The sequence below is a fragment of the Neoarius graeffei genome, chromosome 7, assembly GCF_027579695.1.
Source record: "Neoarius graeffei isolate fNeoGra1 chromosome 7, fNeoGra1.pri, whole genome shotgun sequence".
NCBI classification, from domain to species: domain Eukaryota; kingdom Metazoa; phylum Chordata; class Actinopteri; order Siluriformes; family Ariidae; genus Neoarius; species Neoarius graeffei.
In genome coordinates this window covers 8,967,953-8,991,371 of record NC_083575.1, presented here as the reverse complement: position 1 = coordinate 8,991,371, position 23,419 = coordinate 8,967,953, and the positions used below count along the sequence as shown (strand labels likewise).

At 44.2% G+C, this 23,419-nt stretch overlaps 2 protein-coding genes across 2 annotated transcripts in view; one reads left to right on the top strand and one right to left on the bottom strand.

Moving 5' to 3' along the window:
- LOC132889094 (pro-neuregulin-3, membrane-bound isoform) overlaps nucleotides 1–23,419 on the top strand; it is an 855,315-nt gene that overhangs the window by 311,412 nt on the left and 520,484 nt on the right. The gene's annotated exons all lie outside the window — the stretch shown is intronic.
- LOC132889095 (uncharacterized) lies at nucleotides 985–5,784 on the bottom strand. The gene is made up of 2 exons (XM_060925259.1): nucleotides 3,371–5,784; nucleotides 985–1,962 (listed from the first exon to the last, which is right to left on the bottom strand). The coding sequence occupies exons 1-2, from the start codon at nucleotides 4,110–4,112 to the stop codon at nucleotides 1,940–1,942; spliced, it is 765 nt and encodes a 254-aa protein (XP_060781242.1). The 5' UTR covers nucleotides 4,113–5,784; the 3' UTR covers nucleotides 985–1,939.

Genomic DNA, 23,419 nt, shown 5'->3' with positions numbered 1-23,419 from the left:
CAGATAGAAGAGAGTCAGGAATAGATAGTAACAAAACATGCAGTGCAATAAAAGAAACATGTAATAGTGTGAGTGTATATAGATGTGTGTGTGTGTGTGTGTGTGTATATATATATATATATATATATATATATATATATATATATATACTGTATATCATCTTCTTTTGGCTGCTCTCGATTAGGGGTCGCCACAGCGGAACTTTCATCTCCATTGCTCCCTGTCTTCCGCATCCTTCTCTACCACACCTGCCACTTTCATGTCCTCTCTCACCACATCCATATATCTCCTCTTTGGCCTTCCTTGTTTTCATTTGTCTGGCATCTCCATCCTCAACATTCTCCTTCCAACATGCTCTGCATCTCTTCTCAGGATGTGCCCATACCATCTGAGTCTCATCTCTCTTAGCTTCATTCCCAAGCTCTCCACATGTGCTGTCTCTCTGATGTGCTCGTTCATTATCCTGTACAACCTCGTCACTCCCATCACAAACCTTAACATCCTCAACTCCGCCACCTCCAACTTTGCCTCCTGTCTCTACATTAAGGGTATGGTCTCCAATCCATACATCACAGCTGGTCTCACTACTGTCTTCTACATCTTACCTTTCACTTTTGCTGGGACTTTCCTATCACAAATGACTCCCGAAATCCTTCTCCAACTGCTCCACCCTGCCCGCACTCTCTTTCTCACCTCACTATCGCAGCCCCCATTTTCCTGCACAGTTGACCCCAGGTACTTGAATTCACCAACTTTCTTTACGTCTACTCCTTGCATCTTCACTACACTCTCATCCCCATTCTCAGTGATGCACATGTATTCTGTTTTGCTACTGCTCACCTTCATTCCTCTTCGTTCCAATGCATACCTCCATCTCTCCAAACCCAACTCGACCTCCTTTCTACTTTCACCACATATCACAATATCATCTGCAAACATCATTGTTAGGATTGTGCTGTGTGCTGTTCAGATGCGTTACAAGGAGTACTCCGAGGACAAAAAGAGAGCAAACCACATGAGTTAAATCAATCTGGTTTATTCTCAGTCGTGCCCTAACGCGCAGCTGCGTCGGGGCTTTATATACTCTTCGTAGGGAGTATCAGCAGTGGAAAGTTACGGAATGTGCTTTGCACACTCAGTATCAAGGTCACACAAGAGTTATGCACAGTTCAACAGGATGTTTCACACAAAAACATAGACAAAATCAGGATATGAAACGGGAACAGAACATGTGGAAATGCAAAATGTACAAAGCAGCACGTACTGTATTGTAGCTGGCCTAAAGTAAACCCTAAACTGCTACACTACACGACAGTCACCCTTGGGCCGCGCATTTACAAGAGTAGGTTTAGGAGTATTCAGGATTATATTCTTACAATCCCCTCTTTAATACTCTGACGCAAGCCCAGAGTATTATTCACACCCCAGTCGTGGCCGACACAGGGACATAACCTGTGTGCGAGATCATCATATTATATATACGATCCATGCAACAACGGAAAAGAAACGGGCCACAGGCTGAGCCATGTCATATTAACCTCAGAGTAGTTAGACGGGGCTATTCGGACCGGAAAAGGAGCGCTGCTGTCATGGGGTAACAAAGAACACACATAACAGGGTTTACTCATATTCATTGATGTTTTTACAGTGAAGTTTACATATTTCTAAAACTCGTTATCCCTTGGGTCCCGGTGTATTGCTTGTGCGGGTAACCCTGCCCCAAGCGTTGAGATCAGCACGATGATGAAGAAAGTCATACTGGTCACTGACTTTGTTCTCTAATGCTCACAGGGTGCAGACGGCGAAAAATGTCACAGGCTCCCGTGCTTTTCAGACTCTTCAGCCCAGAACTTTGCAAGACTCACCAACCATCCCCTCTTTGTAGATCAGCCGAAACTGGATTGCTCCAGATGCTGGAAGGGGATCCCTGAAAAGGCCGTCAGCTATTGTCACAGCAACTTTCTGAAACACAAAAGTCTGTTAAGCATCAACAATATAGATTTCTATTACATTGGAGCCTTCTTTATTCTGCTGGCATGGATCCACTGTGGAAAAAGGTCCGTTAGCACAGCCGTGCGAGTTACAGCGAGTACATCGGTGGGCCCACTGTAGGGTGACTCCTCCATGGGAGCGTTTAGTTTAGCGAATCTCTTTACTAAAACTCTGTCCCCTACCTCAAAGGGGTGAGTGTGTGCCTCTGGAATGGGAGGCTTTTTGGAATTTACTCTCGCCCAATACTCATCCAGCACCCGCATGAGACCCACCGCGTACTCGCTGAGATGTACTTCAAGATCACCCGTTCCTATAACCTGCATGCCTCTACGCCAAGGGACAGGAAAGGGGCGTCCCATGACGAGCTCGTACGGAGATAAATTGTCGAGAGCGACCTGAGCAGTCATGCGCATATCAGCGAGGACCAACGGTAAAACTTGGACCCAATTTTTCGTGCCTGCGTCTTGCATAGCCTTACGCAACTTACCCTTAATCGTTCTATTCGCGCGCTCCACAATGCCAGAGGACTGTGGATGGTATGGGATATGAAAACGCCAATTGATCTTGAGGTCTTTACATAGCTCCTGCGTTACCTTAGAGGTGAACGGCGTTCCCTTATCAGAGTCAATTCCTACCGGAAGACCGTAACGTGGGATAATTTCCTGTGTAAGTTTGTTCACTGCTGTTCGGGCGTTCTCTTTGCTACACGGGAAAGCCTCAATCCACCGTGAAAATTTGTCAATCATGACCAAAAGGTATTTGAACGGGCCCTGCTTTGGCATGTGAGTGAAGTCGATCTGCCATTCTTGGAAAGGCGTGTCGGGTATGGGAAGGTGCTGATGTACCGCGCCTGGTTTAGATAGATTATTCTGGGCGCACGTTAAACACTTGTCCAGAATGTTGTGTGCGTCTGTGTGCAAATTATTGATGCAAAATGTTCTGTTCATATCTTCCACTACCCCTCTTCGGCCGCGATGAGTGGGACCATGGAACTCGCGGACGAGAAAGGGAGTACAGTGACGAGGTAAACAAAGACGGCCCTGTGCGTCAAGCAAAACGCCACTCTTCTCTGTCGCGCCCTGGGCATCCCAGAACTGCGTATCTGCCACAGAGGCCGAGGCCTGGATAGAAATGAGATCTATGTCAGGTAAGACAGCGCTAACCATGCGATCAGTAGAAACTAAAGCGCAGTTAAAGCCTGGAGGCAGGACACCGGATGCGGCTGCAGCTTTAGCGACTCGATCAGCGAATGAATTGCCCTTTACTTCAAATGAGTCCCCTCTTGTGTGCGCGCGTGTCTTAACAATGGCCAACGTGCACGGAAGGAGACAGGCGGTAATTAAATCAGTAACAAGTGAAGAATGAGAAATGGGCTTACCGTCGGCTGTCGTAAACCCCCGAGACGCCCAAATGCGGCCGAAGTCGTGCGCCACGCCGAAAGCGTAGCGTGAGTCGGTGTAAATAGTAACGTCTGTGTCTTGAGCCAAAATACACGCGCGAGTCAAAGCATAGAGCTCCGCAGCCTGAGCAGAAGAAAAAGGCAAAGAATGAGCTTCAACAATTTCATCAGGGAGGCGACAAACAGAGTAACCACACAGGAACACACCATCCGCAGGGCGGGAACAGGAACCATCTACAAAAAGAGAATCGCCTGTGGAAAGAGGGGTGGAGTGTAAGTCTGGGCGGATGCTAGTCTCAAAAACGATATTAGAAAGACAGTCATGTGAGTCAAACGCAACATCGTCATCCTGTGAGTTAAGAAGACGCTGAAGAGCGTGGGCGACAGAATCAAACGACGAGGAGGGCTTAACAGTGAGATGCTCTGTGGCCAAAAGAATAAACTCATAGCCAGAGCGACGCTGAGCAGACAAATGCTGAGTGCTAAGATTCCGCAGAATGTACACGACGTCATGTGAAGTGTGTAAAATGAGCGGATGCGACAAAACAAGTTTTTCAGCGTCCGTGACCATGAGAGCACACGCAGCAACAGCCCTAAGACAGCCAGGAAGCCCTTGTGCCACAGCGTCAAGAGTTTTAGACAGAAACGCGCAAGGTCGCATGCCCCCCCCCGTGCTCCTGAGCCAGCACCCCAGAGGCGGTCCCCTTCTGATTGCACACATACAGGTGAAACGGCAAACGATAGTTCGGCAGCCCGAGAGCAGGGGCGGAGCACAAAGCTTGCTTCAGAGCCTTGAAGGCCGTTAGCCTGTCCTCAGTCCAGACCAGGGGCTGAGTCAAAGGATCTGAGTGACTTATAGCTGAACGCAAACACTTGTCATAGATTGAACAGTCAGGGATCCATTGACGACAGTAATTGATGAGGCCCAGAAATGCCATGAGAGCGTGCTTGGTTGCAGGCACCTGAGTGTCCATAATGACTTGAACGCGTTCCGGGCTAAGCCTCCTGGAACCCTGGGAGAGGTCATGTCCCAAGTAGCGAACAGTTGTGAGGCAAAACTGCAACTTCGTGCGGGAGACCTTGAAACCCTTCTGCGCCAGGAGTGTGAGGAGAGACAATGTGGCGGCAGCACAAGCGTCTTGATCCTCCGCCGTTACCAGGAGATCATCCGCGTACTGGAGCACCGTGGAGCCCCGGGGAAGACAGAGATCAGCCAGCGCGTCCCGCAATACGGCAGTGAAGACCGCCGGTGAGTCAATGAAACCCTGTGGCAACCGCGTCCACGTGTATTGTCTTCCCCTGTGTGTGAAAGCAAACAGGGGCTGAGTCTCATGGCCCACAGGAACACTGTAAAAGGCAGAGCACAAATCAATCACAGAGAAATAAGCATGGTCACACGGAATAGAAGACATAAGAGAAGGAACGTCAGGGACCACTGGAGCCACGGGAACGATGAGTTCATTTATTTTACGTAGATCTTGAGTGAGGCGCCATGTGCCATCCGGTTTTGGGACCGGGTTCACTGGGGTGTTATACGGGCTGACACAAGGAACCACGACACCTTGCTGCAAAAGAGATTTTAGAATATTGTCAATACCATTGAGCTTACTAGGAGACAGAGGGTATTGTTTAACATAAACAGGTGTAGAGTGTTTAATAACAGCTTCATACGGAGAGCAGCTCACAGAGCCCACATCGTCCTTATGATCCGCCCACAGGGTGTTAGGAAGAGCAGAGAGAACAGGGGGAGGAGCTTGGGACGTACAAGCAGCGTTCAGAATATTATGTGGCAGCACAGAACTGGATAGGGCAAAAACATCAGGCGGAGAAATACCTAGTTAACTGCTCACGCAGGAGCTGCAAAGCATTCGGTGTGTCCCTCCAAAAAAAAATGTCGACACGGTGCGTTGACGCGGACGGCCACCTTCCTGAGCCGGAGCTATTTCTTCCTTTATATTCACAGCGACGTCATTTCTAGGTTGCAACACATCGACTATTTCGAGCAAACGCTCCTCATCATATAATCTGTGTCAACTGATGAGGTGTTCAAGTGTGCGAGCTGATCTGAACAGAGCTGCCAGACATACACATACAGAGGGCTTCCAAACCCATACTGCACACCACACATTTCACTTACTTCAATAGTTAGTCCATCTGGAGTGGATGTGAGATTTACTTCTAATTTGCACATTAAATCATGTGCTAACAAATTTACTGGACATGTATATGAGATGAGGAATGAGTGGGACGTAACTATTCCTCCCTCGCTTTTACATGGGAGGTTGACTGAGAAAGTTTTGGTTTTGGAATAGCCTTTAAAACAGGTCTCGGGGTGTAAACACCCTTTGATTTATCCCATACCTTCTTCATGTCAAACCATTGCTTTCGTAAATCATACGGTGCACTGAAGCAAGGAAACCTGGATTAAACGTCCCATCACGGGAATACGATGGAATCTGAGGATTTGCCTCCGTCCACCCAGCCAAATTGTCCAGCCACGGCGTAACGTAATAGCCTAAACCACACTTATTCATCCATTCCGCCGGGGTGTCTGTGACCTCAGGTTTAGGATACGAGCCCCCCATCGTACAGTAAAGCAAACGGATCTGAACAGAAACAAACAGCAGATATTTATCTAAATTTCTATAGCGCGCTCTTCCTGGACTCGAACCAGGGAAAACCAAGCCCTCCTTAGGGCGCTACACAAATTTCTATAGCGCGCTCTTCCTGGACTCGAACCAGGGAAAACAAAGCCCTCCTTAGGGCACTACGGAACTACTTCCAATCAGGTAGTCAATCAAACATGTCTTACCCGATTGAGAGTATCACGTCGGGGTCACCAAATTGTTAGGATTGCGCTGTGTGCTGTTCAGATGCGTTACAAGGAGTACTCCGAGGACAAAAAGAGAGCAAACCACATGAGTTAAATCAATCTGGTTTATTCTCAGTCGTGCCCTAACGCGCAGCTGCGTCGGGGCTTTATATACTCTTCGTAGGGAGTATCAGCAGTGGAAAGTTACGGAATGTGCTTTGCACACTCAGTATCAAGGTCACACAAGAGTTATGCACAGTTCAACAGGATGTTTCACACAAAAACATAGACAAAATCAGGATATGAAACGGGAACAGAACATGTGGAAATGCAAAATGTACAAAGCAGCACGTACTGTATTGTAGCTGGCCTAAAGTAAACCCTAAACTGCTACACTACACGACAGTCACCCTTGGGCCGCGCATTTACAAGAGTAGGTTTAGGAGTATTCAGGATTATATTCTTACAATCATGTTCCATGGTGACTCTTGCCTCACTTCGTCCGTCAAGCTATCCATCACGATGGCAAACAAAAAAGGACTCAAAGCAGATCCTTGATGGAGTCCCACCTTCACCTTGAATCATTCAGTCGTTCCAACTGCACACCTCACTGCTGTTTCACTGTTCTCATACATGTCTTGCACCACTCTAATATACTTCTCATCCACTCCACTCTTTCTCATACAATACCATAACTCATCTCTCAGCACTCTATCGTATGCCTTCTCCAGGTCTACAAACACACAATGTAGCTTTCCCTGGCCTTCTCTGTACTTCTCTATTAACATTCTTAAAGCAAAAGTTGCATCCAACGTGCTCTTCCTTGGCATAAACCCGTACTGCTGTTCACAGATTGCTACCTCTCTTCTCAATCTCACCTCCAATACCCTTTCCCATAGCTTCATGGTGTGGCTCATCAATTTTATTCCTCTGTAATTACTGCAGCTCTGTACATCTCCCTTATTCTTGTACAGTAGTGCTTGAAAGTTTGTGAACCCTTTAGAATTTTCTATATTTCTGCATAAATATGACCTAAAACATCATCAGATTTTCAAAGAAGTCCTAAAATTAGATAAAGAGAACCTAGCTAAACAAATGAGACAAAACTATTATATTTGGTCATTTATTTATTGAGGAAAATGATCCAATATTACATATCTGTGAGTGGCAAAAGTATGTGAACCTCTTGGATTAGCAGTTAATTTGAAGGTGAAATTAGAGTCAGGTGTTTTCAATCAATGGGATGACAATCAGGTGTGAGTGGGCACCCTGTTTTATTTTAAGAAATTCAAAACCATTGTTACCCTCCCCAGGAGTGGTCGACCAACAAAGATCACTCCAAGAGGAAGGCGTGTAATAGTCAGCGAGGTCACAAAGGACCCCAGAGTAACTTCTAAGCAACTGAAGGCCTCTCTCACATTGGCTAATGTTCATGTGTCCACCATCAGGAGAACACTGAACAACAATGGTGTGCATGGCAGGGTTGCAAGGAGAAAGCCACTGCTCTCCAAAAACAACATTGCTGCTCATCTGCAGTTTGCTAAAGATCACATGGACAAGCGTGAAGGCTATTGGAAAAATGTTTTGTGGACAGATGAGACCAAAATGGAAGTTTTTGGTTTAAATCAGAAGCGTTATGTTTGGTGAAAGAAAAACACTGCATTCCAGCATAAGAACCTCATCCCATCTGTGGAACATGGTGGGGTGATATCATGGTTTGGGCCTGTTTTGCTGTATCTGGGCCAGGATAGCTTACCACCACAGCTTGATGGAACAGTGAGTTCTGAATTATATCAGTGAATTCTAAAGGAAAATGTCAGGACATCTGTCCATGAACTGAATCTCAAGAGAAGGTGGGTCATGCAGCAAGACAACAACCCTAAGCACACAAGTCGTTCTACCAAAGAATGGTTAAAGAAGAATAAAGTGAATGTTTTGGAATGGCCAAGTCAAAGTCCTGACCTTAATCCAATCGAAATGTTGTAGAAGGACCTGAAGCGAGCAGTTCATGTGAGGAAGCCCACCAACATCCCAGAGTTGAAGTTGTTCTGTATGGAGGAATGGGCTAAAATTCCTCCAAGCCGGTGTGCAGGACTGATCAACAGTTACCGGAAACGTTGAGTTGCAGTTATTGCTGCACAAGGGGGTCACACCAGATACTGAAAGCAAAGGTTCACATACTTTTGCCACTCACAGATGTGTAATATTGGATTATTTTCCTCAATAAATAAATGGCGAAGTATAATATTTTTGTCTCATTTGTTTTACTGGGTTCTCTTTATCTACTTTTAGGACTTGTGTGAAAATCTGATGATGTTTTAGGTCATATTTATGCAGAAATATAGAAAATTCTAAAGGGTTCACAAACTTTCAATCACCACTGTATATTGGGACTAGCACACTCTCCATTCATTTGGCATTTTCTCATTCTCTAGGATCTTATTCAACAATCTCGTTAGGAACTCCACAGCCGTCTCACCCAAACATCTCCAAGCCTCAATCCGGATACCATCTGGTCCGACTGCTTTCCCAGTCTTCATTCTTTTCATAGCTGCCCTCACCTCATCCTTACTAACCAACTCTGCCTCCTGATTTGCTGTCTCCAATGAATCTGACCTTTTCTCTCTTGGATTCTCCTCATTTAATAAATCCTCAAAGTACTCTTTCCACCTTCTTAATACACTCTGTCAGCACATTTCCATTTACATCTTTCATCACTCTTACCTTCTGTACATCCCTCACTTCCCTGTTTCTCTGCCTAGCTAGTCTGTACAGGTCTTTCTCTCCTTCTTTGGTCTCCAGTCTTTCATACAGCTCCTGGTATGTGTCTGCTTTCGCCTTCGCCACTGCTCTTTTTGCCTTCTGTCTCGTCTCTCTGTATAACTGCCTGATTTCCTTGTATCTCTGATTGTCCCAATTCTTCTTTGCTAGCCTCTTCTCTTTTATAATTTCCTGCACTTCTTTGTTCCACCACCATGTCTCCTTGTCTTCCTTCCTCCTTCCCGATGACCACCCTAGCACCTTCCTTGCTGCCTCTCTTACTAGTACAGCAGTATTATTCCAATCTTCTGGCAGACTTCCATGACCACTCAATGCTTGTCTCATTTCTTCCCTAAACTCCTTCTGATGTTCAACCTCTTTTAGTTTCCACCACTTAATCTTTGGCTCCACTATTTCACGCATCCTCTTTTTCACTTTCAATTTCATCCTGCACACGATCACTTGATGTTGTCTAGCTACACTCTCCCCTGCCATCACTTTAGTCTCCAATCTCCTTCAGGTTACCCCTTCAGCAGAGTATGTAGACCACCTGTGTAAATCTTCCTCCACTTCCTCCACTCCCTGTGCTGCTCTTTCTTCTCGAAGTATGTATTGACTATTGCCAAATTCATTCTCTTTGAAAAATCAACCACCATTTGCCCTTCTACATTTCTCTCTCTTACACCATATCTGCCCATCACGTCCTCATCTCCTCCGTTTCCCTCGCCAACATGTCCGTTGAAATCTGCTCCTATCAGCATGTGCTCCTCCCTCAGTATACTTTACCACTTCATCCATCTTTTCCCAGAAAGCCTCTTTCTTTTCATTCTCACATCCAACCTGTGGGGTGTATGCGCACACAACAGTGACTAACACTCCTTGAATCTCCAACTTCATGCCTATCACTCTATCTGACACCCTCTTCACATCAATCACACTGTTGACCAACTCTCCCCTCAAAACAATACCAACACCATTTCTCTTTCCATCGACTCCATAATAAAACAACTTGCATCCATCTCCAATGTTCTTGGCCTTGCTTCCTTTCCACCTCGTCTCCCGCACACACAAAATGTCCAACTTCCTTCTTTCCATCATACCTGCTAACTCTCTCGCTCTGCCAGTCAATGTTCCCACATTCAGTGTTCCTACCCTCAATTGTAAGCTCCTTCCCTTCCATCTTTCACGCTCTCACCTAACACACCTCCCTCCTCTCTTTCTCCTTCTCCGTTTTGGCGCAACAGTAGCACACTTTCCACCGGCACCCTGTTGACCAACAGTACCAGAGGTGGTCATTGGTAACCCGGGCCCCGACCGATCCGGTATGATATTTCTCTTTTCATTCCACATGTTAGATTTGGCACAGTTTTACGCTGGATGCCCTTCCTCACGCAACCCTCTCCAATTTATACGGGCTTGGGACCGGCACCAAGAGTATGCTTATGCATCCCCAGTGGCTGGATTGTGTGTGTGTGTGGGTGTGTGTGTGTGTAAAAATAAAGTTTTTAAAATTAAAAAAAAAACCTCAAAACACGGGCCGTATACATAAAGTACACAACAAAATAAGAATGGAACTTAAGAGTCATATTTCACCACGGAGTAGTTTTCCACCACAGGAAAGTCTTCAAGATGGAGGACTGGTGTTTGAGCATCATGACAAGATTATTTTTTAATTTATTTTATTTATTGTTTTGATGAGGAAGTGGCTGTTTATTGCTGATACAATGTCCATGTTGATAAAAGTTAATGAATTAATTCAAACTAGACGGCCTTTCGATTTCATAAAATCTGTGAAATTTAGTTCCCTCTGAAATTTGGTCATTGTGATACATGTTTATTTTTGTAATATCTAAGAAAAAAAAACAGGCCGGGCGGCACGGTGGTGTAGTGGTTAGCGCTGTTGCCTCACAGCAAGAAGGTCCGGGTTCAAGCCCCGTGGCCAGCGAGGGCCTTTCTGTGCGGAGTTTGCATGTTCTCCCCGTGTCCGCGTGGGTTTCCTCCGGGTGCTCCGGTTTCCCCCACAGTCCAAAGACATGCAGGTTAGGTTAACTGGTGACTCTAAATTGAGCGTAGGTGTGAATGTGAGTGTGAATGGTTGCCTGTGTCTATGTGTCAGCCCTGTGATGACCTGGCGACTTGTCCAGGGTGTACCCCGCCTTTCGCCTTAGTCAGCTGGGATAGGCTCCAGCTTGCCTGTGACCCTGTAGAACAGGATAAAGTGGCTAGAGATAATGAGATGAGAAAAAAACAGGCCATTCTGTAGCTGGGAAGTTATTTAATTTGAGGGGATTCCCTTGCAAATCATGTGCATGAAATCGCTCGCTTCGCACAGTCAAGGAGACAGAGGAAGTCCGTGTGTGCATGGGCAGGTTTACCTTCTTTTGGGGTTTTACAGCAGCTGGCATCCACAGTGTTGCATTACTGCCATCTACAGATTTACCTTTGACCATGTACTGACCGTTCCATCTTTTTGTCGCGAAACAAACAGCTGATCACACTGAGGTGCTCACTGACCGCCGATATTTATTAGTTTGGTCCTGCGTTTCCTTTTCTTCGTATATAACATCACGCCTTTTCTTCTCGCTTTCCGTTACTGTAGTCGGTCTTTCACGCTTCATTCACACACTCACGTCCTCCATTTTTCTCTCCTGTTTCAAATTTGTATCCCACAATGCCTTGTGTGAATGGGGAAAGCCCAAAATGTGATGCATGACGTAGTATTTTGAATTGGGTCATGATAAAGCAGGAAAAAATAGCTGAGAATTTAGGGTCATGTGGCCCTTAATTCATTAATTGTTCTATTTAAAAAATAATAATAATAAAATTGGAAGTCTGTGATTCGAATTCGGTAGCTTTCGGTCCACTAAACAAAAATAATTAGGTGTCGGGAAAATTCTTTTTATGACCTACACTTGAAAAATCTCAAAGGCCGTCTACCTTTAATTAAATAAACGTCATCTTAAACACTTCTAGACGTGTCATTCGGGGGAAGTTACTGTATACAGTAGAGCGCCGTTCTAACACAGTAGTTGGTATCCAAAGAATCTGACCGTGAGTTAATCTGTGTCATAACGGTACGGAAAATCTGGCATGGCTCGATCGGAAAACATCCCGTGAGCTTTATTTTTTTGATAAACCAGTCACCTGAAGATATCTGACAAAGAAATTGCCAAAATAAAAATAATATTTACCATGCTGATAATTCATTAAAAATATTTTGACTGTCATTGTAACAAATAATATGTAATCAAATATTTTTCTGCCTATTACATCCATGTGCATTCACACCTGTGCACCGGTCCCAGATTTGAGCAATGGATGCTTATGTATGTTATTTAATTAAATTTTATTGACATGAAAATTCATATCTAAAATAAATGTATTCTTTACAAAACTCATTTTTTTCTATTGTGACATCTGACGTTTGCATTGCAAGGTTTTAAAAATACAAGTTTCGGCCTGCTCTGAACAACTGTAAGCATAATTCTGCATAGCATTGCATCTCTCTCTCTCTCTCTCTTTCTCTCGCTCTCTGGCTGTCAGTCATTGCCAACTATGACTGGATGAGTGACCGTTTGGCACATCTTGCTGTGCTTTGTTGCTCATATTTCACTTGCCGGTTCTTGTCAATCGTTTCCGCGGCAGATTTCACGATGGCATGCCAACGTTGTCGGTCCATTGCTGCCTCTTCCCAATTGTTGACTAACTGTTCAACTGTACACTTGATGTTTGCTTTCAGTGTGTCTTTATATTGCAGCTTTGGCCTTCCGATTGGCCGTGTTCCATCTCTGATCTCACTGTAGAAGACATTCCGCGAGAGTCGTTCAATCGGCATGCGTGGGATGTGACCGGCCCAGCGTAGTTCTGACTGTGCAAGGATTGCTTCTGCACTTCTTATGCCGGCACGGTTTAACACTTCCGTGTTAGGAATGTGCTGCCACCATCTGATGCCCATGATTCTTTGGAGGTGTTGTAGTCGTACGATAGTGAGCTTATTCAGATGCTGGCAATATAAGGTGTCTGTTTCAGCTGAGTACAGGAGGCATGGTAATACGGAAGACACGATGTAGTTTATATTTTGTCTCCAGTTTAATGGCTTTCTGTGCCCATACCTGATTCTGCAGGGCTTCGTTTGCTGCGTTAGTGCTCTGTATTCTCTGCGAGCTCTCTCGGTTGATTGAGTTGTCCAAGATATGGAAACTCTTCACTGATTTGACAATCTCACCATTGATATGCACTTCAGGATGATCCTGTGAAACACCAAGAGGTGGTTAGTACAGCACTTTTGTCTTTCCAGTATTGATACTTGGACTGAAGGCTATCGATGCTGCAGCAAAGCAGTCCAGCATTGCCTGAAGCTCTTCACGGGATTGTACCACAAGAGTGGTGTCATCAGCATATAGCAGATCATGCACAACTAGCTCATGGCATTTATTCTTCACGTGCAGTCGAGAAAGGTTGAACAGCTTTCCGTCTGTGCATGTCTGGAGATACACACCAGGAGGGGTCTTGGAGTTGTCCGGATACTAGTAACACCACTGAGTTAATTACAAGTGATTATAAAATTACAGTAGTGGTGAGAAGAATATGGACACTTATAATAAGTCAATGAGAAGCATTCAACCTCAAACTTCAATCGTCATTTGGCAAGGCTCCACCCAGAGAAGGAAGAGACATGCTATGTTCATTGCTCTGTTGATAGCGGGGCTTGCTTGCTGAGTAGTGAACTAGCTAGTGTTAACTCTCTCTCATGTTATTTGCCCTGTTGATAGTGGGTGGGACTTGCTGAGTGATGAACAAGCTTTTTATCTGGAGCCTGTTAACTAAAATGGGGCAGTTGAGCAGGAACATTAGTCCAACACAGTAGCAGAGACGCTTTCACATAAAGGCAACAACAGCCACCGTCAAATGGGACAGTTGGAGTCTTGTTCTCGGACTCGACTCGGATCAGTAGTGGACTCAACTCAAAATTTTCTTTCATGATTTGGACTTGACTCGGACTCGAGACTAGACTTGAACTCGTGGTTTAGTGACTTGACTACAACACTGATTTAAGTTGAGTTTTTGTTAGTTTGTAGTTGAGATATTCGTATTATGAGGAAACCTTTATATAAAGAAGCCAAAAAAAGGTAGGATGAAAGAATGCATGCCATTTAAACATGATCTACAAAATCTACATGATCACATTCTTCATCATCTATCCAGCTCACCAGCTCTGTTCGTCATAACAAGAGCAGGAGAAGCCTTGAGTGTCAGCCCATCATCGATCACCTGCCTCTTAATGTTTAAATTGGGCTGCTCTGGTTCAAGCTCCTTTATCCCCCCCCATGTATGCCGTGCAAAATGATGTTCCTGTCAAGAAATAAAAATGTTCTTTCTCCGCAGATCCAATTGAACTTGCCGTCTTGTGAGTGACAGCCGTAAATGTGAAGGTCCGTTGAAAACTGTCCAATCACATGAAAAAAAAACAACCCTTAAAAACAATTCTCATTGGCTGCTATTAAAGAAGGCATGTCCAGGGCGCACTTTATTTGAATCCGCCAATTAAAACGCAGCCTCAGGTCACCTGAGCTCTCCAAAATATTGTGTAGCCACAGAAGCACTCATTTGGCCGGTGCCCTGGTGGGTGGGAGTATACTGGAAGTGCAGATGTTTGTATAAAATTTCAATAAATACAGTTTAAAAATGTGTTACAATAATTCAATGGATCCAGGATGAGTAAACAATTTTGACTTTTGCAATTTCAAAAGTATTTGAAATACTTCTGCTTGATTTAATTTATGTTTAATATCGCATAGTTTTTCTCATCTGGATAATTGGAAGGGGTAACACCCCATCGCCCCCTATTGACCGGCCACCACTGATGGTTTTACTGAAAGCCTGTAACTTTCATTTGTTAATCTTGTGTGAGCCTGTAGTCAGACAAAGTAAAGCACGTTTCGTAGACGCATGACATCTCATCTCATTATCTCTAGCCGCTTTATCCTGTTCTACAGGGTCGCAGGCAAGCTGGAGCCTATCCCAGCTGACTACGGGCGAAAGGCGGGGTACACCCTGGACAAGTCGCCAGGTCATCACAGGGCTGACACATAGACACAGACAACCATTCACACTCACATTTACACCTACGGTCAATTTAGAGTCACCAGTTAACCTAACCTGCATGTCTTTGGACTGTGGGGGAAACCGGAGCACCCGGAGGAAACCCACACGGACACGGGGAGAACATGCAAACTCAGCACAGAAAGGCCCTCGCCGGCCACGGGGCTCGAACCCGGACCTTCTTGCTGTGAGGCGACAGCGCTAACCACTACACCACCGTGCCGCCCCCACGCATGACATTTGCCATAAAAGTATCATTGCTTTCAAACCATCTTGACACATTTTCAGGTAACTCTTCTTCCTAGTCTGAGTCTGTTGAGTTCTCGAATGCAGCTGCAGAAAGTTAAATTTTGGGAGCCATGAGCTAACCAGGTCACAATGGTTTTCTTGTAATAGTAACAGCCATCCATATTATAATGGCGCTCCACTGTATGTGTTCATCTCCTTTTGTTTTTATTTTCTGCATAATTCCTGAGCATCAGTGATGAGCGAAAGTGGAAAAACAAACACATGATGACTTTTGTCTTAAATCATCTCGCAGCTTGTTCTCCAAAACAAGCGTCACACTTAGCTTGGTTCTGATAACCACTCTTTCTCCCTCCCTCCTTCCCCATACATATTTATTTTCATCTCTTCACCCAAGATCACTACCTAAGCCGTGACAGCATGGGCTTGAAAATGCATGGAGGGAGTCTCAAAGCATGTAATAATGCGATGGCATTTCAGTTCACAAGTCATTGAACACAAATTTGCATTGTGTTTGCTTGCATTGGCCCTCCACGTTATTGGCCTGTCAGTCATCCATCGCTTACTTGAATCATCTCGTGACATTTTGGGATCAAAAAACACTGCCACTGAACCAGTACAGTTTAAGTGGAGAGTTTAAACTGGAAAATGGTTGTACCACAGTGAAGCCTAATGGTTAGAGAAGCAGTTTTGGGACCAGCTTTGATTCCCAGGACCAGCAGGAACAGCTGAAGTGCCCTTGATCAAGGCATCAAACCCCCAACAGTTCTGGGTATGTTGAACCTTAGGCTACATCCACACGACAACGGCAACGAGATGTTATTTAAAAAAATATCGCGTCCAAATGGGCAACGATCAGTAAAATATCAGGTCCATATGGCAACGCAACGCTTGCTGAAAACGATGCAATACACATGCCACACCTCTAGGGGCGCTGTAAGACGGTCCCTTCGGAGACACCAGAACAATAGAAGTAGTAAGGACGCATGCGCATAAACTATTATGCACGAGACTTCATATTAGCCACAAAGTCAGAAAAATCTGTTTGTAAAATTACATTATAATGACCAAATACAATGAAAAGTATTTTTCCAGTCTCACCTGTGAAAGATAATCCCATGTGATCTCGTTTGGACGGTAAACCTGTTGGTACAGTTAAACGCAGCACATGAATGAGGCATCTTTATTCTCCGCTTTGACCCATCCAATATGGTGGCGAGGATGACGTATGATTCTACGCGGAAGGCGGCGTCTTTAATGGTCCGGAATAAATTGAATGCTACACGTTGATGGATTAATTTGTTCTTCTATGCCCTTTTTGAGGAATGTATTGTAGGACTTAAACCAACATCTGAAGAGGTGAGATCGCTCCTTTTTTTCCCTATTTTTGCTGGCGGGATTGACTCTGCCCTAAGGGCTATTCTCTCTCTCTCTCACACACTTTGCACCATTACACAATAAATATTCACAGTGAAAATATTTTGTAAGCGCGTTTCATGAACCAAGTTATAGGATTTGTTGACAACTCGCATCGAGTTCGTTACACTTCTACCTGGCGTGAAGCACTGACAGTCATGTGGTTGTGACGTCATCGTAAACAAATCCGTTCTACTCATCCAGATGACTTTGCAACGGCAACATTGCCAGATCTTTCCACTCTGGGACCCGTTCTCAAAAGATTGCGTTTTGGGGCACCCAAAACACCGGTGTCGTGTGGACGCCAGGCCGAAACGATAAACAATTGTATCGGATTCACCTGAATCCATTGCCGTGTGGACAGGGCCTTAGTCTGGGTAAGAGCATCTGCTAAATGCCTGTCGTGTAATGCACCTTGTCCTGACAAAGATTCGCCTGGTCTACATACCCCCAAGCATTTTATTTTATTCTTCTTATTTTTCATTTAGATTTGGTGTACAGTCTCAAAAATAGCTCCCAACCTGTACTTTTTCTTTGTCGATGAGGTAGAACGATTATTATGTCTGTAAATTTGACCTGGGAAGCCAAACATAGTGTACCTTTTAATGCTACAAAACAAATCAGTGACATGTAAAAGTAGCCTCCGCTTCATTTCTCAGAGTGTAAATTAACATAACGCCCCAGCTAAACAAGAACTGAATGCTTGTGGAAAGATGTCCAAGTGCAGGGCTCAGAGCCCATCCGTGCATGATAGAGCCATCTGTTTGAATGGACTGTTAACAGAAAAGGCCTCCTGCTTCTCCTCTCCACCCACAACACGCCACATGAGGTATGGCACACGAGATATGGAATATTATACCACAGCCATGCTGAATTCTCCCTTCTGATTAGTCAGAAGTTGTTGATTTTCTTTAAAATCACACAGTTGTGCAGTACAGGACAGTCAACATCATTGCAGTGGAATTCTGAACAGATTCAAAACAGTGTTGTGTTGTTTAACGAACAGATATGGAAGATGTTTATTAAAAATTTATGGACGGAGTCTCCAGTGTCTGCGATTTGTAAGAAGTTTTCCAACAAGGGAAACTCTTCAAGGATGAGGACTCGAACTTTTCCAATGCAATGTATCATTCTTTACTGAATAAACATTGCAGGCAGATAACTGTGCTGTAAGAGGCATAAAAGACTCCTGAACATGGTGGTATTTCAAAATAATCAACTTCAGAGTAATAACAGAAAGCCCCCCTTAATTTCATCATTAACATTCATCATTTCCAGTGAGCTAACTAAGGCTACATTCACACTGCAGGCTGAAGTGACTCAAATCCGATCTTTTCGCCCATATGTGACCTGTATCCGATCTTTTATTGACAATATGAACGACACAGATCCGATTTTTTTCAAATCCGACCCAGGCCGTTTGGATATGTGGTCCTAATTCCGATTCCTATCTGCTCTTTTCATATGCGACTTCAGTCTGAACCGCCAGGTCGCATTCATCCGACTTACACGTCATCAACAAGCCACAAACGTCACTATTCTGCGCTCAAGTAGGCGGCGGGTCTCTCAAAAAAAGTTACAACAACATGGCGCATAATCACGGGCGCAGATAGAGGGTGGGACTCGTCCCACCCAGATTTAAATTCACCTCGTTCGATCCCCCCCACTTATAGGGAGGAAAAAACGTCTATGCTGTCTTTCTTTGCATAAGGCAAACCTCACGGAAAAATCAAAAGACTAATTACCATTCGGTTTATTGAGGTGCACAGCAGTGTATACATAGTTGCAACAACTCACATAAAACAAAACAAAGACTGATATTCGGTTGGTTGAGCTGCGCAGACTGCACAGGTTGCGAGCTCGAGCTTGGTTGCTATGGTTACTAACAACAAGTTTGACAGGCATATCGGGGTTGGGGTTGGTTTGCTGGCAGCTTTGTCCCCCCCCCCCCCCCAGTTTTTTGTCCCTCCCAGTTCAAAAAACGTATCTGCGCCCCTGCGCATGACATCAATGCGAGGGATGCTTCGGGCTGTGAAGGTTCTGAATCTTCTCAATGGAAGGACGCAGAGGTTAGGGAGCTGATTTCCATTTGGGGGGATGCAGCTATTCAAGCTAGATTGGATGAGTCATACCGCAACCGGGCGGTTTTACTTCCGTAAACACTGGCCATGCTCACTGCGTGTGACGTCGTCGTATCCTGCAATGCGCATGCGGAACACTTTTAGGTCGCTTTTCGTTCATACTGAGGATCACATACAAGTCGCATATATTTGTTAATGTGAACGACCTCACAAAAAAATCGGATTTCACAAAAAAATCGGAATTGAGCATTAAGCCTTGCAGTGTGAACGTAGCGTAATCTGACAGGAATCTTGAGAGAATGTTCCAAAAATCTTTTTACCTCCACCAACTTTGGAGGAGGTTATGTTTTCGCCTCCATTTGTTTATCTGTCTCCAACATAACTCTAAAACTAATGAACAGATTTGGATGAAATTTGGTGAAAAGGTGGGCCATGGGCCAAGGAAGAACTGATTAGATTTTGATGTAAATTTGGATATACACACTACCGTTCAAAAGTTTGGGGTCACCCAGACAATTTTGTGTTTTCCATGAAAAGTCACACTTTTATTTACCACCATAAGTTGTAAAATGAATAGAAAATATAGTCAAGACATTTTTCTGGCCATTTTGAGCATTTAATCGACCCCACAAATGTGATGGTCCAGAAACTCAGCCCATGTTTACATTAGACCGTATCAGCGGATCATCAGACTAACGTTTTTAAAACGATTAGTGTGCACACAGCAACACTAATACACGATTTGCGTGCACACAGCAACACCAATACACGGATACGCTCGGCTCCGCAGGCATCCTGCGCTCCAAATCACTCCGCCCTGAACAGCGAGTGCCCTCTGGAGGGTGCGCACTTCGGCCCTGCGCAGCTCACAGAGCACGCGAGTGAAGTGCACAAGCAGTGATTCGGGACTGAGCCGCTGTGTGTGTGATCCCAGCGCATATCACTTACCACTTGCAAGTGGAAGGATGGCAAGCCTAAAGACAATCATAACTACACAATGGGCAGTATTTGCAGCAGTATTTGCAGTATTTTCATACTTTTATACTCTTTAATGAAAGGTGATACAAGGCGGAAGTCCGCGCCGTTTTTCAGCAGTCGCGTCACATGACCAACCCCAGTGAATCAGGAAGGTGGATGTCACAGTGACGTTGTCCAATGACGACGCCAGCTAGAGCTCAGCATAGCGTATCCACGTATTCTCAATGTTTACACAGCACCGGAGCTGACACGATCTGGATTGAATACGTGGACACTGGCGGATTCCCGTTTCCCGGCGTTTCCAGGCGGTTTAATGTAAACGGACAGTGCATCCGCGAAGAAAACGAGACAGATATGGTCTAATGTAAACTTGGCCTCAATCTGCTCAAAGGAAGGTCAGTTTTATAGCTTCTCTAAAGAGCTCAACTGTTTTCAGCTGTGCTAACATGATTGTACAAGGGTTTTCTAATCATCCATTGGCCTTCTGAGGCAATGAGCAAACACATTGTACCATTAGAACACTGGAGTGAGAGTTGCTGGAAATGGGCCTCTATACACCTATGGAGATATTGCACCAAAAACCAGACATTTGCAGCTAGAATAGTCATTTACCACATTAGCAATGTATAGAGTGGATTTCTGATTAGTTTAAAGTGATCTTCATTGAAAAGAACAGTGCTTTTCTTTCAAAAATAAGGACATTTCAAAGTGACCCCAAACTTTTGAACGGTAGTGTGTGTGTATATATATATTTTGGTGGACAGCTTAAGTATTATTCTCGATTCATGTGATTTGATTTTGATGTTGATACCATGTGGCTTGGTGGAGGTATGCACTCTGTGGAGTGCCCTTCTAGTTTAATCTGAATTAGTGTTCAGTATGTTCAGAAAACATGTAATGCTTTCAAGCTAGCAGAGATAAGCTAACATGACTTCTAAGAAAATATTTCTTTTTCCCAGGGTGCGTCTGTGTGTTCATGTTGTCCTGCTCAATGGCACACCCATCTGTCGCAATCCTTGATGGGTTTCATAAACCTGATTGCTTCCAACAGCGTTTGTTCTCGTCAATGCTCCGTCCTTGGCTTGAATATCGCTTCACTATAGGCTGATGATTTCTATTCTATCCATCCTTGCAAGACCTGCTGCAGTCACACTGGGATTATCTAAAAATAAACCAACTTTCTCCTTTTTCATTTTCTCTTTGAGGTCATGAGGCTGGAGCATAGCATCTTTGTTGACTAGGTCAGGAAACGATCTGGCAAGAGGTGAGTGTTTGCATTAGCTTTAGAGAAGTAGTCCAGGCTTGAGTACATATTCTGCTCCATTAATCTCATGGGTAATGGTGCTCGCTGCTGTCTTGCTTTCAGAGTTTGGCGCCGTGTATGAGATGATGATTTACACAGGAAGTTAACTGTCAAAAAAAAAAAAAAATCGCTGGATGTAGATTTATTTGATGGTTGGTGCCATTACAGATTATTTCCTGTTTGAAATTATGGCTTAATTTGCATAGTAGTTGCATGCTATGACTCGGTGTGTGTATCACACTGCTCATATGTGTTCACCAGGATCCTAATTCAAAACACTTGCCACACTAAGATTTGCAGCAGACATGGAAAATGATACTTTTCAAGAATGTAACTTTTTACTAAAAATATCTAAGCTTGTCAGACAATTATGAAAAGGAAGAAGGGATACAAATTTTACCGGAAGCACCTTTAAGGCGAGCCAGCTCACCAACATGCTGTAAAGTGAGTGTGGCTTCTTCGGGATCTAAAGAGAACACAATATAGTGGAAATCAAGCCGCTGCCAAACCTTTGATGTACATCGTACATATGTCTCTTAACTGACATGGCTCTCCTTCTGGCTGCTCCCCCCCTCATCGCCCTCTTATCTCCTCTCTCCTCGTCTTCACCATCCCTTCGACACCATCACTCCTCCCATACCCACACATTGTGCTGGATCAGTCACTTTGCACTTTTTTTTTTAAGTCGTCTTACTTCAGGATAATGATTTCTTGTTATCTCCAGATAACAAAGTTGTTTTGAACAATCTCAGATCAGCAGTCCAGGCCACATATATGAATAAGACTACAAGCTTATAATGGCTAGATAATGAACTAACAGTTTCTGGGTGGTTTGTTCCACAACGAGATGATGGCCGGGAAAATTAAACTGTTATCACACTCATTTCTATTATTGGGCAATGATTAAAAAGATGGTAGCGCTTTAGATGGGCTCCTTTCAGCTAGAGCTAATCTTTCAGGTCACCAAAATGATCGTCTTGAGATCAACTGAAAAGTAAATACAATAATTTTATATATATATGTGTGTGTGTGTGTGTAGATGATGATGATGAATAAATTGCTGAAACCCCTGTGACTGGGTTTAAATCTGGTCAACTGTGTGGAGTTTGCATGTTCTCCTGTGCCTGTGCCTTGGGATTTCCTTCCGATTACTATTTAAGTGGGTGTGGCCTAATATTCTAATGAGAAGTGAGAATGTCCAGGACTAGGCACTTAAAGGATATGGGACATGGATTTTTTTCTGGGTATAATTATGTATAAAGGACATAAGAAATGCCATCTAAATCACTGCAGGGCGTCAAAAATGTGAAAATCATCACATTATTCAAGTTTTTTTATACATCAGCGTAAAACATGGATTCGTTAATGAGCTAGGTGGTCACGTGACCCGTGACATCACAAAAACTTTCCAAGGAGCCAGCGCTTGGGAATCTAATGTAAACAGGTTACCGAAATGGACACCATCGACAGTGACATTCCCGATGTTTCACAGAGATGTGAAGTTAGACCCTATCAATTCGAACCGATAGCTGGAAATTCACATGAACATGGATCTTGTCTTTACTCTGACGGGTCAGATGATTCTGAGAGTGAGAGTTCATTCAGCCCTCATGAAACTGAAAGCGGTCGGCTCGATAACACTTCCTGGTAAGTTAAAAACAATTCTGCTCAAAGGCTAATGATCTGTTGAAAGAAGTATTATTTTTGTATCATACATTGAAAGTTCATCATAGATCTAGCTAAAGTCCATTGCAAGCTAGGGTTTTTTTTTTGCTGATATTTTTCGAGATTGATTGAGATACAATGCTTCCAGAGTCCGAGATGAAAACATTCAAAATGGTGAAACGAGTCAGAATTATGATAATCAATAATTGATACACCCAAAATTATAATACTAATCCTTACCTCGGCTTTCAGTCGCTTAGCGCAGAGGTCTTCAACAGGGGGGTCGCGAAATCGCACCGGATCACTCATATCAACAAAAATATTCCTGCCCTGTCCCCTGGCCTCCAGGGATGCAAACAGCACGCCTTTCGGCGGATGCCGCCTTTTTCACGGCTGAATCGCGCAGATCCGATTAAAAAAAAAAAAAAATAGCGATGTTGGTTCATGGAGCATGAGGCATGAAGTGTAAGGATGAGAGAGAGGCAGTTTGGGTCGGGAAGCTGCGCGCATTTGTGCAGCCTGGCGCAGGTGTGCGCGGCTTCCCGATTTGAACTGTTTTTTTTTCTCATCCTTATGCTTCCTGTTTCATGAATTAATATCGCTCAGTACCTGAGTATTAATGTTGAAAGAATCCTCAGTGAAATGGTCCGAATACAGTTTGTGGG

Coding starts and splice junctions, on each gene's coding strand:
- LOC132889095 (XM_060925259.1), bottom strand. CDS start 4,112: ATGTGTGCAATCAGAAGGGGACCGCCTCTGGGGTGCTGGCTCAGGAGC. Junction 1,963..3,370: donor GGGGTTTACGACAGCCGACG/GTAAGCCCATTT, acceptor TTTGTGTTTCAG/AAAGTTGCTGTGACAATAGC.